General features: G+C 44.4%; 1 protein-coding gene across 1 annotated transcript in view; it reads right to left on the minus strand.

Moving 5' to 3' along the window:
• The window catches only part of LOC136633577 (zinc finger protein 777-like), a 45,616-nt gene that overhangs the window by 18,136 nt on the left and 12,170 nt on the right, over window positions 1–15,310 (minus strand). The window contains exons 7-11 of the mRNA XM_066609340.1: window positions 14,591–14,704; window positions 14,213–14,296; window positions 11,942–12,022; window positions 8,742–9,361; window positions 7,797–7,936 (exon numbers count right to left, since the gene is read on the minus strand). Coding sequence (XP_066465437.1) covers window positions 7,797–7,936; window positions 8,742–9,361; window positions 11,942–12,022; window positions 14,213–14,296; window positions 14,591–14,704 — 1,039 coding nt within the window. The remainder of the gene's footprint in view (window positions 1–7,796; window positions 7,937–8,741; window positions 9,362–11,941; window positions 12,023–14,212; window positions 14,297–14,590; window positions 14,705–15,310) is intronic.

Here is a 15,310-nt window from a genome sequence, read left to right on the forward strand (position 1 = left end):
ATTCGCTGCGTATGTACACGATCCCAATGATCTTTATTGGGACATTTCAGTCCGTAAATTCAGCCTGCAGACCAAAATAGGGCACGCTGCGATTTTATCACATACGCCTAAATGCGAGTGTGAAAAATTCCTGTTTGAATCCCAATGCGAATCAACGGGGTTTATGTTACAAGCGTAAAAAATGCACATGTAATGTGAAGCGAAAATACCACCGTGTGAATGAGGCCTAAAGAATGTTTTATTTAAATCGACTTCAAATACCTACATGTGGGCAAGTGCGATGTCACGCCTGTCAGTGTGCAGATGAATGGCGCATTTCATACAAAAATGCCTCACATCACTTCTGTGAAATTGCGATCCTCCGGCGCTTGTTTCACGTGCGTCAGAGGATCAGCCAGCTTTTCCCATTGACTTCAATGGGAAACATGACACTCACATGCACATCACACGGCATTAGAGATGAGCGAACGTACTCGGCAAGGCCGATTTCGCAATCGAGCACCATGATTTTCGAGTACTTCACTACTCGGGTGAAAAGATTCGGGGGGCGCCGTGGGTGAGAGGGGAGTGGGGGGGGGAGAGAGAGAGCTCCCCCCCCTGTTCCCTGCTGCTACCCCCCGCTCCGCCACGCTCCGCCCCCCGGCGACCCTTGAATCTTTTCACCCGAGTAGTGAAGTACTCGAAAATCGCCGTGCTCGATTGCGAAATCGGCCTTACTGAGTACGTTCGCTCATCTCTACACGGCATACAATGTGTGTGACTGTCCCATTAACCCCTTAAAGACTCGGCCCTTTTTCCCCATTTTCAGCTTTTCCTACCCCCTTTTTAAAAAATCGCAACTCGTTTATTTATCCATCGATGAGTTGTATTTTTCAGCGGTACTATTTAATGCACCATATAACTGAAAAACTTTAACAGAATTCTAAGTGGAGTTGTGCGAAGGCTCATTTTTTGCGTGACGCCCTCTAGTTTGCGTTGGTACCATTTTGATCACTTTTTATGACATGTTTCTTGGAGACAGGGTGACCAAAAAAGCGCATTTCTGGTGTTCTTTATTTTTTTCCTGACAAAGTACATTGTGCGGGGTAAATAATGCATTACCTTGATAGTTCAGACTTTTACGGACGCAGCGATACCAAATATGTATTTTTATTTCCTTATTTAGATTCTTTTATTATAAATATGGCAAAGGGTTTTTTTCAGTTTTTATATTTTTTTGATCTTATTCTTACTTTTTTTTCAACAACTTGCGATGCTTTGATCGCTCCAGCAGTATGAGGCATTACCTCACACTGCGATCGGGCAGGCATTCTATCAAGCAAACCCACAGGCATGGCTTGATAGGCATTCTGCCATGACAGCCCTGAGGCCTTTCAGAAGGCCCCTAGCTGCCATGACACCCGCACGGCTCCCTGTGATTTCATCACGGGGGGCCATACGAGACCCACAAAAATCGGACAGGGATTTAAATGCCGCAGGACAGTCTAGCTTTGGGACCCTGTGTACCGCTTTCCCCTGGGACCCCAGTGGGACAGCCATTGATCCCGCTTTTTTGACGTCTGGTCACTATTAACCCTTTCCAATCCAATTTGTATCCTGGTTTTCCTAGGGGGCTTACTCTTTTTCTGCTGTTCTACAATGGCGCTATATGCTGACTAAAGCCAGTACTGCATGAGGTGACACGTTGGATAGGCTCCGACAGCAGAGAGGCTGGAAATATACAGTAAGAGAACCCTGACAGACGTCTTCCAACATTGGAGCTGTACAGCCTTAAATCATAATTAGAGATGAGCGAGCGTACTCGGAAAAGCACTGCTCGCTCGAGTAATTTGCTTTATCCGAGTATCGCTGTGCTCGTCCCTGAAGATTCGGGTGCCGCTGCGGCTGACAGGTGAGTCGCAGCGGGGAGCAGTGGAGAGCGGGCGGGAGAGAGGGAGAGAAAGATCTCCCCTCCGTTCCTCCCCGCTCTCCCCTGCAGCTCCCCGCTCCGTGCCGGCACCCGAATCTTCAGGGACGAGCACAGCGATACTCGGATAAAGCAAATTACTTGAGCGAGTAGTGCTTTTCCGAGTGCGCTCGCTCATCTCTAATCATAATGTCTTCAGAGGTCAGGCAGTGAATTGGAAAGGGTTAAAGTGATTACCAGCCGCAGCATTTCTGCATCCACAGCTGATTGCATACAATGCAGCGCTCCCGAAGGCTTCCCGCTGTCAGCGCTCCCCAGCTTCCGGTTGCCAACGCCCTGGTTATGTGCAGCGCCGCTGGTCAGCAACTATAGGCTGCTGGCAACCGAAAGCCGGAGAGTGCTGACAGTGGGAAGCCTTTGCAGGTGAGGGGGAGCGCCACATAGCATGAAATCAGCTGCGGATACATGGCTGATTTCCAGTCAAAATCTGCACCAATGGTACAGATTTTGATTGTTTTTTGGATGCAGAAATGCTGCGGAATTTGCTCCTTATCTTTTTGGAAATGGCACTGTCCTTTTTATAACACCGAAGGTAAAATCAAGTACATTGTGATAAGCCCCGCCCGCTAACTACACCCTTCTGTCCCGCTTTGACCCTTGGAAAATCTGGTCACCCTAATCAAAGGATTAACAGCTCTGATGAGCCTTACAGCTAATTGGAGCTTTTGCTGCCAGGTGTCAGCTGTAAGAAACAGCTGGCATCCGCGTTGTATGGAGGGAGATCGACGCGTGATTTCTCTTCATAAATACCAAGACACTGCAGGACATAACTGTACATTCAGTAGCATTAAGGGGTTAAAAACAACGGGTGATGCGTTCCGAAGGAACATGAAAAAACAGGACATGCAGCGATCGTTCATGTGTATGACTCCATTCAAAAGAATGGAGTTCATATTCGCTTGAGTTTCGAGTTTGTGTGTATGCAGCCTGAGGCTCTGCTCACATAAGGCTTTTGTCTCTGTCCAGGGGTCCTGTAATGGTGTACATTTAAATTCCTGAAAACGGCCCCCCTGGACGCAGACTAGATAGAACCTACTTCGTGCATTATAGAAAACTGCAGAACCGAAGACCAATAGTTTTCTGTTTCATCAGGTTTCCACTTATTTGCGCCATTCTGTAGTCTACCGCACTGCTCCTACGGGGTACTTGGGGCCTGCAGCCAGGATGATGTATTTGGCGGTTACGCAGAAGTAGTGAGAAGTGACAAAAGATGCTGATCATGATGTGAAGAAGTGATGACTGCCATCTGCCTTGCTGCTGCCAAGTGGAACTAATGAAGATGTTTATCACGGCAGGAGACGCCAGTAGTGAAAGAGTTATGAGAAGTACTATCGCTTTAAGAAAGAATTTATGGTACCGCTTTATTACGTAACGTTAAAAATACACGGACCCTCCTATGGAGAGAAATCATGTTCATGCCACTTATGTTATGTGCTTTTTTTTCGGTTGGACATTTTTTCGCCCTGAGGGTTGTGATTTTTTGGACAGCTCAATTAGCCGCGTATAAACGCTCGTGTGAATAAGGCCTCAGAGCGGATTTTGTGGTGTTTTTTTAACCCCTTAGTGACCGGGCTTTTTTGCTTTTTTCCATTTTTGTTTTTTCCTACTCCCTTTTAAAAAATCGTAGCTCCTTTATTTATCCATCGACGTCGCTGTATGAGGGCTTGTTTTTTGCGGGACGAGTTGTATTTTTCAATGGCACTATTTATTGTACCATATAATGTACTGAAAAACTTTTTAAAAATTCTTAGCGGAGAGAAATGGGAAAAAAAACAGATTCCACCATCTTTCGGTGCGTCCTGTTTCTAGGACGCACAAACTGCAACAAAAACGACCTGATATTTTTATTCTAGGGGTCAGTACAATTACTACGATACCAAACTTGTATAGTATTTTTTTTGTTGTAGTACTTTTTTTTTTAAGATATTAAATTTTTTTCAATTATTTTCTGCGGTCATTTTGTGCGCGCAATAACTTTTTTATTTTTCCGTCGACGTAGTTGAGCGAGGGCTCATTTTTTGCGGGATGTCCTGTAGTTTCCGGAAGTATCAATTTGGAATACATACAACTTTTTGATCGCTTTTTATTGCGTTTTTTCTGGGAGACAGGGTAACTAAAAAAATGCATTTCTGGCGTTCTTTATTTTTTTTTTCGGACGACGTTCACCGTGCAGAAAAAATAATGCACTACTTTGATAGATCGGACTTTTACGGACGCGGCGATATCAAATACATATTTTTATTTTATGATTTAGATTTTTTAATAATTGATATGGCAAAAGGGGGGTGATTTAAACTTTTATAACTTTTTTTTTTTTTTTACAATTTAAAAAACTTTAGTGATCTTTTTTTTAACTTTACTTTGAAGTCCCCCTGTGGAACTTTAACATGCAATGCTTTGATCGCTCCTGCAGTATGACGTAATGCTACAGCAACGGAACAGGTTAGTGAATAACTTCTGTATGGCTCATATTTAATGCACGATGTATATTACAAAGTGCATTAATATGGCCATACAGAAGTGTATAACCCCACTTGCTGCCGCGAGACAACCCCTTTAAGCGAACAGCGCTAGGCTGACTGCATTGACAAAAATTGGGTCTGCCCGCTTTCTTCTGATATTTTCAGCTGGATCTGCGACAGAATCTCTGGCCGGAGGTTCTGGTGCAGATGTGAAGCCAGCCTCACTTTATCCAAAAATATACCAGTTTTTGAAACGGGCTGCAATTCACATCTGAAAGACTACTCCAAGACGTACTTGACGCAGAGGCGGCAGTATTTATGACACAGAGGGCGCAGGTTTATAGAGGATTTTATTAACAATGCTGTGTTTTAATAAATGCACATTACAGTTATAGTTCTCCTGTATTACTGATAGATAGAAAATACTGCATGACGGATACATTGTTTCCTGGAATTGTTCTTCAGAGCAAAAACAAAAACCTGCGCTACATCACAATATTCATCAAAATTGACTTTGCAACAACAGGTTAAAGGGGCATGCACAGGGTGTACTTAGTGCCGCTCTTGAAGAACGCTTTATGACTAGGCTATGGCTTGGCACTAAATATACAGTTCATGCACTTAAAGCAACTCTTTGGGCCTGGACAAAAAAAGATGGCCGCACCGATTCTCTGACTACCTGATGCCCCATCTGCATTAGTTTGCATTGGTAGTCTAGGACACTACATGCTGATCTGACTGGCCAGTGTTGGTCATGTGGACAGCACTGGTTAATCAGAACAGCACATAGAGTTTTAGACTAATGATGCTAATGCACAGAGTACATCAGGTAGTCAGATAAGCCGGTGTGGCCATCTCCGTTTCTCAAGGCCTGGAAGGTCACTTTCAGGTGCAAGTGCATGTCAGTGTGCGGGCCGTCAGTATATCGGACAGCACATGGTCAGGTGTCGGTGTAGTGTCCAATGCAAGTTGTGCCTGAGCCACTTGGGCTCAACTCGGACAAACCGCAAGAGTATCGGAGACTTTAGAAACATAGACAACTGACAGCAGAAAAATACTACATGGTCCATGGATCCTAGAAGTTTACTTCAAGCAGCTATTACTATTTTCTGACATTTCTTCACATTTACCCCCCAATTATTGTGCCCTTTGTTCTTGACGTGATTATGCCCCCCTGATCTTATGTGTATGGGGGCATTAAATGAGTATTCCCATCACAGCAAGTTATCCCCTATCCACAGGACAGGAGACAAATTGCTGATCATGGGGGCCCCGATGCTGAGACCACCATTGATCCCGAGATATCACCCCCAGTGCATCCAGATTTTTTTTTCACAATCGAGACCACGTCACCACTCGATTAACTTCAATGGGACCGGTCGGAGACTGTCCCATTGAAGTGAATGTAGCAGTGGGGTGTATGCTACAGCTGTCAAAATATTCAGTACGCAAAGGCAGTGATATTTTGGCATTAGTGACGGTCTTGCTGAGATGGGAATACCCTTTTACCCCTTTCCAATCCACTGTCTGACGTCTTCAGACATTCTGATTGAAGGCTGTACAGCTTCAATGTCGGAAGACGTCTGGAAGAGTATTCGTACTGTATTTTACCGGCTGCTCTGTTGTCGGGGGGCCTCTCCAGCATGTCCCATACAGCAGTACTGGCTCTAGCCAGCAGATGGCACCATTGTATAATGACAGAAAGAGAAAACCCCCTAGGAAACCCTGAATCCAAAACTGGATTGCAAAGGGTTAAGTTGTAACACAGCCATGTTCATGTAACAGAAGGCAGCGATATCAGACACTACCCAAAAGTGGGACTGTTTCTATATAAAAAAAAACAAAATAAAAAAGGTACTTTATTTTTAGTGGTGTTTTTACACTGAACAATTCTGAACAAGATTTCGCACAAGTGAACAATCTGCTGATTGCATGACCAGCTCGTTCGCGCTCACGCAGCCTGTTTAGACAGACAGATTCATCATTGAGAATCGTTCACTTCTCGTTCAATGTTTCACGTGCCACTGAACAAGAAGTGTATAAACACAACAAGATGTGAACGAGTCAACGATGACTTTTAGTCCTTCTGATATTGAACGAGAAGTGAACGCATCTCGCTCATCGTTGGCTCACATTTAGATTGAATGATTATCGTTCATTTCGGCTTGTTTGAACTATTTTTTTCAACAAATAGCATAATCCTGGACAACTATCACTAAATGTGGGTGATCATCATTTTTATTGTGACCGACTTGATCAGGTAGCTGTGGGTTTACTAGGCACCAGGTCATTTGTGATGTATACCTTTATGTAGCTGGATGTATGCTTACTCTATAAACCATTTGAGTGGGCTTCTCAGCACATTCAAGAATACTTGAAATACGAGAAAAAGGACATCTCAATGCAAAAATCACTGTCAGCGGCCATACTCACTGATATAGGCCGGTTTCACATCTGCGTTGGAACCTACGGCCGGAGGTAACGTCTCAGATCCAGCTCAAAATACTGTATGCATAGCTTTTTCTTCTGTTCAAAAGCTGTGTGGAAAGTGGACAGACCCCTTTATAGTCAGTGGGGTCTGTCCAGCACTGTTGGGTTCCATCCGAGCATGCAGCCATTCGGCCATGAGGATTCCCCTCTCCTGCTCCCTGAATGGAGTAGGGAAGCGGAATCACCAATACAGGTGTGAAACCATCTGCACTAATACAAGGGCAGGTATAGACATCATATCCCACAGCATGCAGACAGCCTATCTGCTATATGGAGGAAATTGCATAAGTGCAAAATACTGATGAACAACCACTCTGCGATTTATTTGTAATGTTAGTAGGGACTCGCAAGAAATCAAGGACCCTTAACGTGGGTTGTGAGCTTACATCTTTTGGCCAAAATATTAACCAATACTTCATATTTATCAGTATTTAACATTAGTTTTGCAGCAAGCAGTCTGGCTATAAATGCTGGAAGAGCCTGGGGTGTCAGTCCAGTGTAGTTTACTTCAGACGTGCCAACACAGTGGCCATTTTGAAAGCCCCCATTTTGAAAATATTTTCAAGTGGGATGGGGTGTATGTGCCATATGTACCTGATTGAGAATTTAATGAAGAATTTAAATCTGCACTTAAGTGTCATGTATCTTTATTCTTGCCACAAATATGGCTGTGAGATTAACACTTGAGGAGAGGACATCCATGTGCCATATACATATGTCATATGCACATCTTCCCGTTTGAAAATATCAACTTGGTTCCAAGATGGTGGCTTTCAAAATGACCAACATGTTGGACACTGATCTTCCCCTTAGCATGATGCCACATACAGGATGGAGTCCCTAACCAGCGTTTTCCATTCATTCATGTGTCTCTATACCTTTTGTCCACCCTGTAGTTTAATAATTGATGGTCACCCACAGGTTGTGCATGCCTGATGTTGGGGAATCTTATCTCACAATAAACCATGTTCTCAGGAGAAACTGCTCCTCCAAGTGAATGGGAAGATGAAATAGTGCTCTATATTGTAAAGCAGACAAATAAATTATATTAAATTTCTTATAAAAAACTGTGCATTAATGAACCAACCCATTATAATGACTGTAGGCAAAACATACGAGTATTACAGTCAAATAAATATCAAAATGGACAGGTTACAACAAGGAGACCACCAAAATATAAATTAACCCGAAAATATTGTAACCTTAAAGGGATTGTACAGTTGTAAACTATTGATGGCCTATCCTTAGAATAGGTCATCAATAATAGATCAGCAGAGGATTGCTGCCCAGGATCCCCACAGATCAGCTATTTGCTAGGCCATTGTGCTCATGCACTGAGCTGATTTCTGCAGGAAGCAGACAGCTCCGTCCTCACTACAGTGGCTAAGTTTGGTATTACAGGCAAAGTTACTATTCACTTCAATGGGAACTTTGCTTGCAGTACCAAATCTGGCCACTAAGGTGAGAACAGCGCTGTCTGCTCAGTTTACAAGCCCAATAACCTGGCAAACAGCACATCGGTGGGGGTCCCAGGTAGCAGACACTCACCGACAACTGAACAATCCTTTTAAGTAAGACCAAACCCAATATAGTCATACAAATAAAGCTAGGAATATATTATGTATATACAAATACTAAAATACTGTGCATTGTTCCGCTTCCTAGTACATATACACAACACATAAAATGTCCAATATCCATCTCAAGTGCATAGAACAGCAAGGCCAAAAGAATCAGGATCGCACGATTGTTCCTGAAGCTCAACAGAAAGGAACTGTCTCATAATTAATGGGAAAAAAAGCATAAACCACGCAGCTTTAAACCAGCCAGCCAGCCTTTATCATAAAGCTCTTCTGTTTAGCGTGGACTATCTGATGTTTTTCTAGAGTGTCTTTACGATAAAACCTTTTTCCACAGAGCCCACACTCAAAAGGTCTCTCCCCCGTGTGGGCCCGCTTGTGGCGCAGTAGGTCATAGTTGTGGCTAAAGGTTTTGTGACAATCGTCACAAGTGAACGGTCTCACGCCTGAGTGGATTTTCTTATGTTTATAGAGACTTGACCGATTTCGGAAACTTTTTGGACAAATGTCGCAGGCAAATGGCCTCTCTCCTGTGTGTAGTACCGCATCCTCATACAGACTGGTTTGGTCTGTGAAATCACTTTGGACCTCATCACAAGAATATGGCTTTTCGTTTTCATGAGTCTTCTGGTGCAATGCAAGGCAAGTGAGTCCGGGGAAGCCCTGGCCACAATCTGGACAGTTATATTGGTCTCGCTGGTGGATTTTCCTATGTCTGCTAACACTTGATTTGCAGAGAAAGCCTTTCCCACACTCGGTGCATGGATACACTCTGCGCTTGGAGAACTTACCCAGAATAGATTTATTTAGATGGGATTCCAGGTAGTCGTTTTGCTGTTGGTTTGCGTCCTGAATGTGTGAATCTGCCGACATAAAAAATGAAAAAGAAGGCAAAGCACTAAGGAGGTAAGTGATGATTTTAATTTAAGTGACCATCCAGTCCTGGCCAAACAAAGAAGGCCGCACCGCTTCTCTGACTACCTGATGCACGCTGTGTGTTAGTTTGCATTGGTAGTCTAAGGTCTTATTCACACAACCGTATTCACGCAGGTATTTAGCGGCTTTTAAGTAAAAAAAATCGCCCCAAAATTTACGCAGGTATTTAGCGGCTTTTAAGAAGAAAAAAAAAAATCGCCCCCAAATTATGACCATGCGAAGCATCGGATTCCAATGTATTCATTCAGATGAACAATTTTTGGGCGAGTAAAAAAATCGTGTCGGGGAAAAATAGCAATACACAACTGTTTTCAGTCACAAATGTTATACGCCACGTCAAAAGATAGGGCTTGTCATATCTTTCCGTGTATTTTTTTGCTGATACGCAATGTGAATGGCTGAAAACATGCAGCTAAAGTTCGGGACATGATTGCGGCAATTATTCATTCATGCGATTTTACGCCTCATATGGGCAAATGTAAAAAGGTATACAGTCATATGAAGGAGACCCAAAACACTCCTCTGACTGGCCAGCACTGCTCATGTGGGCAGCACCGTCAGTCAAAGCAGGTGTATTGCCTTACACACTCTGCATTAATATGCATCATTAGTCTGACAGGTAGTGAGAGAAGCTGGTGCAGCCATCTTTGTGCAGCCCCGGAGGGTCTCACTAATCTCATTAAGAGCGCATTCAGACGACCGTATATTGGCCGGGTATTCACGCCGAGCCGATATACGGCGTCTCTCTCTGCAGGGGGAGGAGGCTGGAAGAGCAATGCTCTGAGCTCCCGCCCCCTCTCTGCCTCCTCTCCACCCCCTCTCCGCCCCTCTGCACTATTTGCAATGAGAGGAGGCGGGGCAGGGCTAAATTCTAGGGATTAGCTGCGCCCCCGTCCCACCTCTCCTCATTGAAAATAGTACAGGGGGGGTGGAGAGGAGGCAGAGAGGGGGCGGGAGCTCAGAGCACTGCTCCTGGCTCTTCCAGCCTCCTCCCCCTGCAGAGAGAGATGCCGTATATCGGCTGGGCATGAAAACTCAGCCGATATACGGTCATCTGAATGCACCCTAAGGGCTTATTCAGACCGGCGTATATCGGTCGTTTTTTCACGCCCTCTGGCTTGGTGTTTAAACGTGAGGCGAGTGTTAGCCAATTACTGTAGATGCCACAGTTAACTGCCATAATCAGAGTGAACTGTGCCAGTGGCTCTCCGCTGTTAAAAACAGCTAATAGTTTGCGGATATAGAATGAACTTTGCTCCTGAGACGGCTCCATACACCCTTCACAGCCGCATGATGTGTATTTACGTGTTGCGGTTGGGAAGGGGTTAAAGGGCTTATTTGGGTCATTATAAATCAAACTGATTGACAAGGGCACTATATGAAATTTGTTAGAGATTTTCTATAGCTATTCAGTCCCAGATCTCAGGGATGGCTGCAACAAAGATAGTGACTTGTAATCTCACGTTTGTCTGTATGGTTGTACAGATTTGTAATGTTAAGGCCCATTTAGACACAACGATTTTTACTCAAAATTTGCTCAAAGCCGCCTTTTGAGCGATAACCATTGCGTCTAAATGCACGGACATCGTGCAGTTTTCGTGCACGTGTCATTCCTCGATCAATTCTAGTTTTCTAGAATTGAGCAATGAACTCTTATCAGCGGTGCAGGTTGTTATCATAGTCGGCAGCGCTGATAAGATTCTTTCAGCTCGTGTCCTGCTGGTAGTTCACAGCGGGACGCGAGCCGTAAGCGTGGAGAACAATGCAGCTGTTTGCTTGTGTCCCACTTCGCCTGCATAGCTCTTAAGTAGCTACTTAGCCACTATAGACGGTGCAAAGATGATCGTTTAAAACTGTCACTCAAACTGTCATTTGAATGATTTTTCAGCGATCATCTTTCAGTGTAAATGGGGTTTTACTGGTGAAAAGAATTGATGATTGGTCATCCAAAGATGGCGGTCAGATGGATTTCCTATACACCTGGTGGGCAAATGCTGTGCAAGTTCATTCTAACTTCTCCATTTATTCAACATCTGAATGCAGCAGCCACTACTGACCACATATTATCTATCGGAATGGGGGTCAGGGAAACCCCATTCTCCAGATAATTGGGTGTCACATTTATGGCATTTCCTGTGAAAAAAGTCCTAGTAACTGTATAGCTAAATATTAATCTGGAATTCCTTTTCATTCCTTCCTTCTGCAAAACAACTTCAAACTGCATGTCAGCTAAAAGCTATTATAACCTATTCACTGAACAGGTGACGAATATTAGACTGGTGGGGTTCCCAGACGTCACTGAATGGGGGACCCCGTTATCTGTTCCCCAAAGCAGCACAACTGTGGCTAGGAGGAGTCTGGTGCAGCATGCGAGCGTGTGCTCTGCTACTCCATGAAAAGTCTACGGTACTGATGGAGACAATGCTTTTGGCTGGAATACCCCACTAAGGTGGACGTAACACTGAGCAGCCTGCTATCAACTAGGGGCATCTAGAAAAGATACAAACCTGTACTGTAATTATGTATTAACTCGTCATCTTCATAGGGACCGTCATCCTCTTCATCTTCTTCTTTAACCCTGATAGAGACTGAAAACCAAGTGCATTCATTACCTAAAATGAATCTGCCAGCTTCTATGAGCCACATGAACTAAACCTATGGGTTGAAATGCTGAGTCCAGGGCTGTACTCTACTTACTGTACTCCCCCGCCATTCCCTGCTATACGCTATTAAAGCCGCCACTGTATGCATACATTGGATTACATAGCCTACAGTAGTATGAGATAACTAGTCCTCTCATTCTATGCACACACAAGTAGTCCACTGGGTACATGCAGCAACGGCATAGTGGAGGTAGGTACAATGCCCACATCCCTGGACTCAGCGTTTCAACTCCTATGAGCACTTAATTCCTATGAGCCGTATAAACTAAACTTAACAGATTCCCTTTTAAGGTAAAACTAAAATATGTATATAGAAAATGAATGTACAGTAACAAAAACATGAGTATCTGGGCCAGGACTACAAAGGGCTAAAGATTGGGCACTATTTAACTTCGGTCAAAAAGTTAGTGGTCTCATGCTAATGATGGAACAACTCCTTTCTAAATGCGATATATTAGGGCATACAGAAGTGATGGGGTGAAGTAAATCTCCTGCTTCAGGACCACTCTGTTTGCCAAAGCAAAAAGCGAGTGGAAAGAGTTAGACTAGTTTACACGACCAAAGGCAATATTGCACTTTTCACCATGTGAAAGCCCCGTGGATGCAAGGCGTTTTCATGTGAAAACAGCCTTGCATCACTGTGGAGAATACCTTCATCCCGTTGCTTCCAATGGGTCAGCAGCAGCACTGGCCTCGCTGAAAGCAATGGGAGAACTATGTGGTAGCAGTGCCAGGGAATTCCTTAATCCCCACGGTGAATCCCTTCACCCCAATCATGTTTGAAGGGATTTCCCTGTCGCGTCTGAAGGGATTTCCCGAGGGGATGTAGGATTCCCCTACGGCTGCTGTCACAGAGGATTGCGGAGTTCTCCCACTGCTTTCAATGGGGCCGGCGCTGCTGCCGCTCCATTGCAAGCAATGGGATGACAGGATTCTCCACAGTGATGTGAGGCTGTTTTCACGTCAAAAGAATCGCCCAAAAATCGCAACCATGTAAAGCATTGGATTCCAGCGTATTCATTCACATGACCAATTTTTGGGCACATGAAAAAAAAAATTGCGCTTGGAAAAATAGCACATCAGCAACGTTTACGGTCGCTGAATTTATACGCTGCGTCCAAAGATAGGTCTTGCCCTATCTTTTGCTAAGATACGCTGGCTGCTCCCATAGACTCCTATGAAAGCTGAAAAAAAGGGAGGAGAAGGGAGTTTAGTTGCATCCAACGCTGGGAAAAGAACACAGCTGGCTCTATTTAAGCATTAGCAGTCATTCCGAGGATTTCTGCCGATAAAAGCATTTTCGCAAAGCAGCGTATTTTTTTTTTTGCCAACATGCAGCAGCCCATGTGAACGACAGAAAACACCCGGCTAAAGATCGGGAGTCGATCACGGCAATTCTTCATTCATGCGATTTTACTGCACATGCGGGGAGACCGAAAAACTCCATACGGTCGTGTGAAAAAGCCCCTGAAACCAGGGATCTGACTAGGACTGGAATGGGCTGATTCTCAGGATCGTTGGGATCCCAGCTGCCAGGGGTGTAGCACTGTGTTTATGAAGATTATTTCAGAAATCAAACATTGTAACTAAAAATAATTCAAGAAATTTGAGATTTCAGGAAAAAAATTGGACATTAGAGCAGTTCTGCCTAATTATACAGTGCTACATCCAGCACTCCTATAAGGGCTTATTTAGACGACCGTATATCGGCTCGGTTTTCACGCCGAGCCGATATACGGTGTCCTTGTCTGCGGGGGGGGGGGAGGATGGAAGAGCCAGGAGCAGGAACTGAGCTCCCGCACCCTTGCCACTATTTGTAATAGGAGGGGGCGAGATGGGGGTGGAGCTAAGTCCTGGCACTTGGCTCCACCCCTGTCCCACCCCTCCCATTGCAAATAGTAGCGAGGGGCGGGGAAGGGGCGGGAGCTCAGTTCCTGCTCCTGGCTCTTCCATCCTCCCCCCCTGCAGACAAGGACACTGTATATCAGCTCGGCGTAAAAACCAAGCCGATATACGGTCGTCTAAATAAGCCCTAATACTGTATAATTAAGACTATTTACTAATCAGGACTCTAGGAAGGCTGAGTGACACCCCGCATGGGAGCTGTAAACTTACTTGGACTGCAGCAGTCATCAGAGTATCTCTCATGTAAATACTCCTCACGCAGGGGGTCCCTCTGATCATGTTTATGTTCAGGATCTGGAACACAGAGAAATTATTTATGTCCCTGCAATATTCAATCATACTTAGTACATCCATACTAATATTATAAATGCGGAAGGGCACCAAAAAATAAAAATAAGGATTTCAGGTGATTCTTTTACTGTGTTTTTAGACAAATACATGCGTGTAATGCATCGTCTGAGCAGAAAATACACCAACAAGCATGGCTCTCCTTTCTCTTGATGGTGGCATCGCTACTCATATGATGAGCTGAATAGATTATGGTGGTAGCAAAATACATCAATGGCAGAGATCAGCCAAATATCTTACCCATTGGAAACATCGCCATGTGCTTTCTTCTCCTCTCTTCCTTATTATCTATCGGATACAATTCTTTCTGATTTTTAATTAAATTAGGACAAGAACTCTGCGGATGCGAAGAATCTATAATGGAGAAGGCATCATTAGTGGGGTTGAGATAGTTCATCAAGTAAAGCAAAAAATAATAAATTAACAAAAACGTTCAATTTTAGAACAGCAACATAATAAATATCAACTAATTAACATCCATTTTCAAGGACTCTACAGAACATGGGCTGTGGAAGCACAGGCGAGTGCGAGTTGGCTCTGATAATCTTGGGCACAACACACATGGGACAACACATGGCCGCCCGTCCAATCCGCACGGACACTGCAGCGATGTGAACACCCACTCATGTGCTACAGTTGATCATGAAATACGTGGACAGCAGGCAAAATGTACGGCCATGTGAATGAGCCATTAAAGGGGTTGCACCAAGATTACAAGTTATCTTCTATCCACAGAATACAGGATAACTTGCTGATTGGTGGGGTCTTACCACTGCAAACTCGAGAATGGGGGTCCTATGTCCTCGCTATGGGGTTATTGCCCTCCTCACAGTGGGGAGGAGACAATGCAGGGTGGGCCCCGCAAGCGCACTGGCGCTCCACTCACTTTCTGTGGGACTATGGAGATACCTGAGCGACAAGCACTCGGGTATTTCTGTCAGCCCCGTTGAAATGAATGGA

The sequence above is a fragment of the Eleutherodactylus coqui genome, chromosome 6 (assembly GCF_035609145.1).
Source record: "Eleutherodactylus coqui strain aEleCoq1 chromosome 6, aEleCoq1.hap1, whole genome shotgun sequence".
Taxonomy (NCBI): Eukaryota; Metazoa; Chordata; class Amphibia; order Anura; family Eleutherodactylidae; genus Eleutherodactylus; species Eleutherodactylus coqui.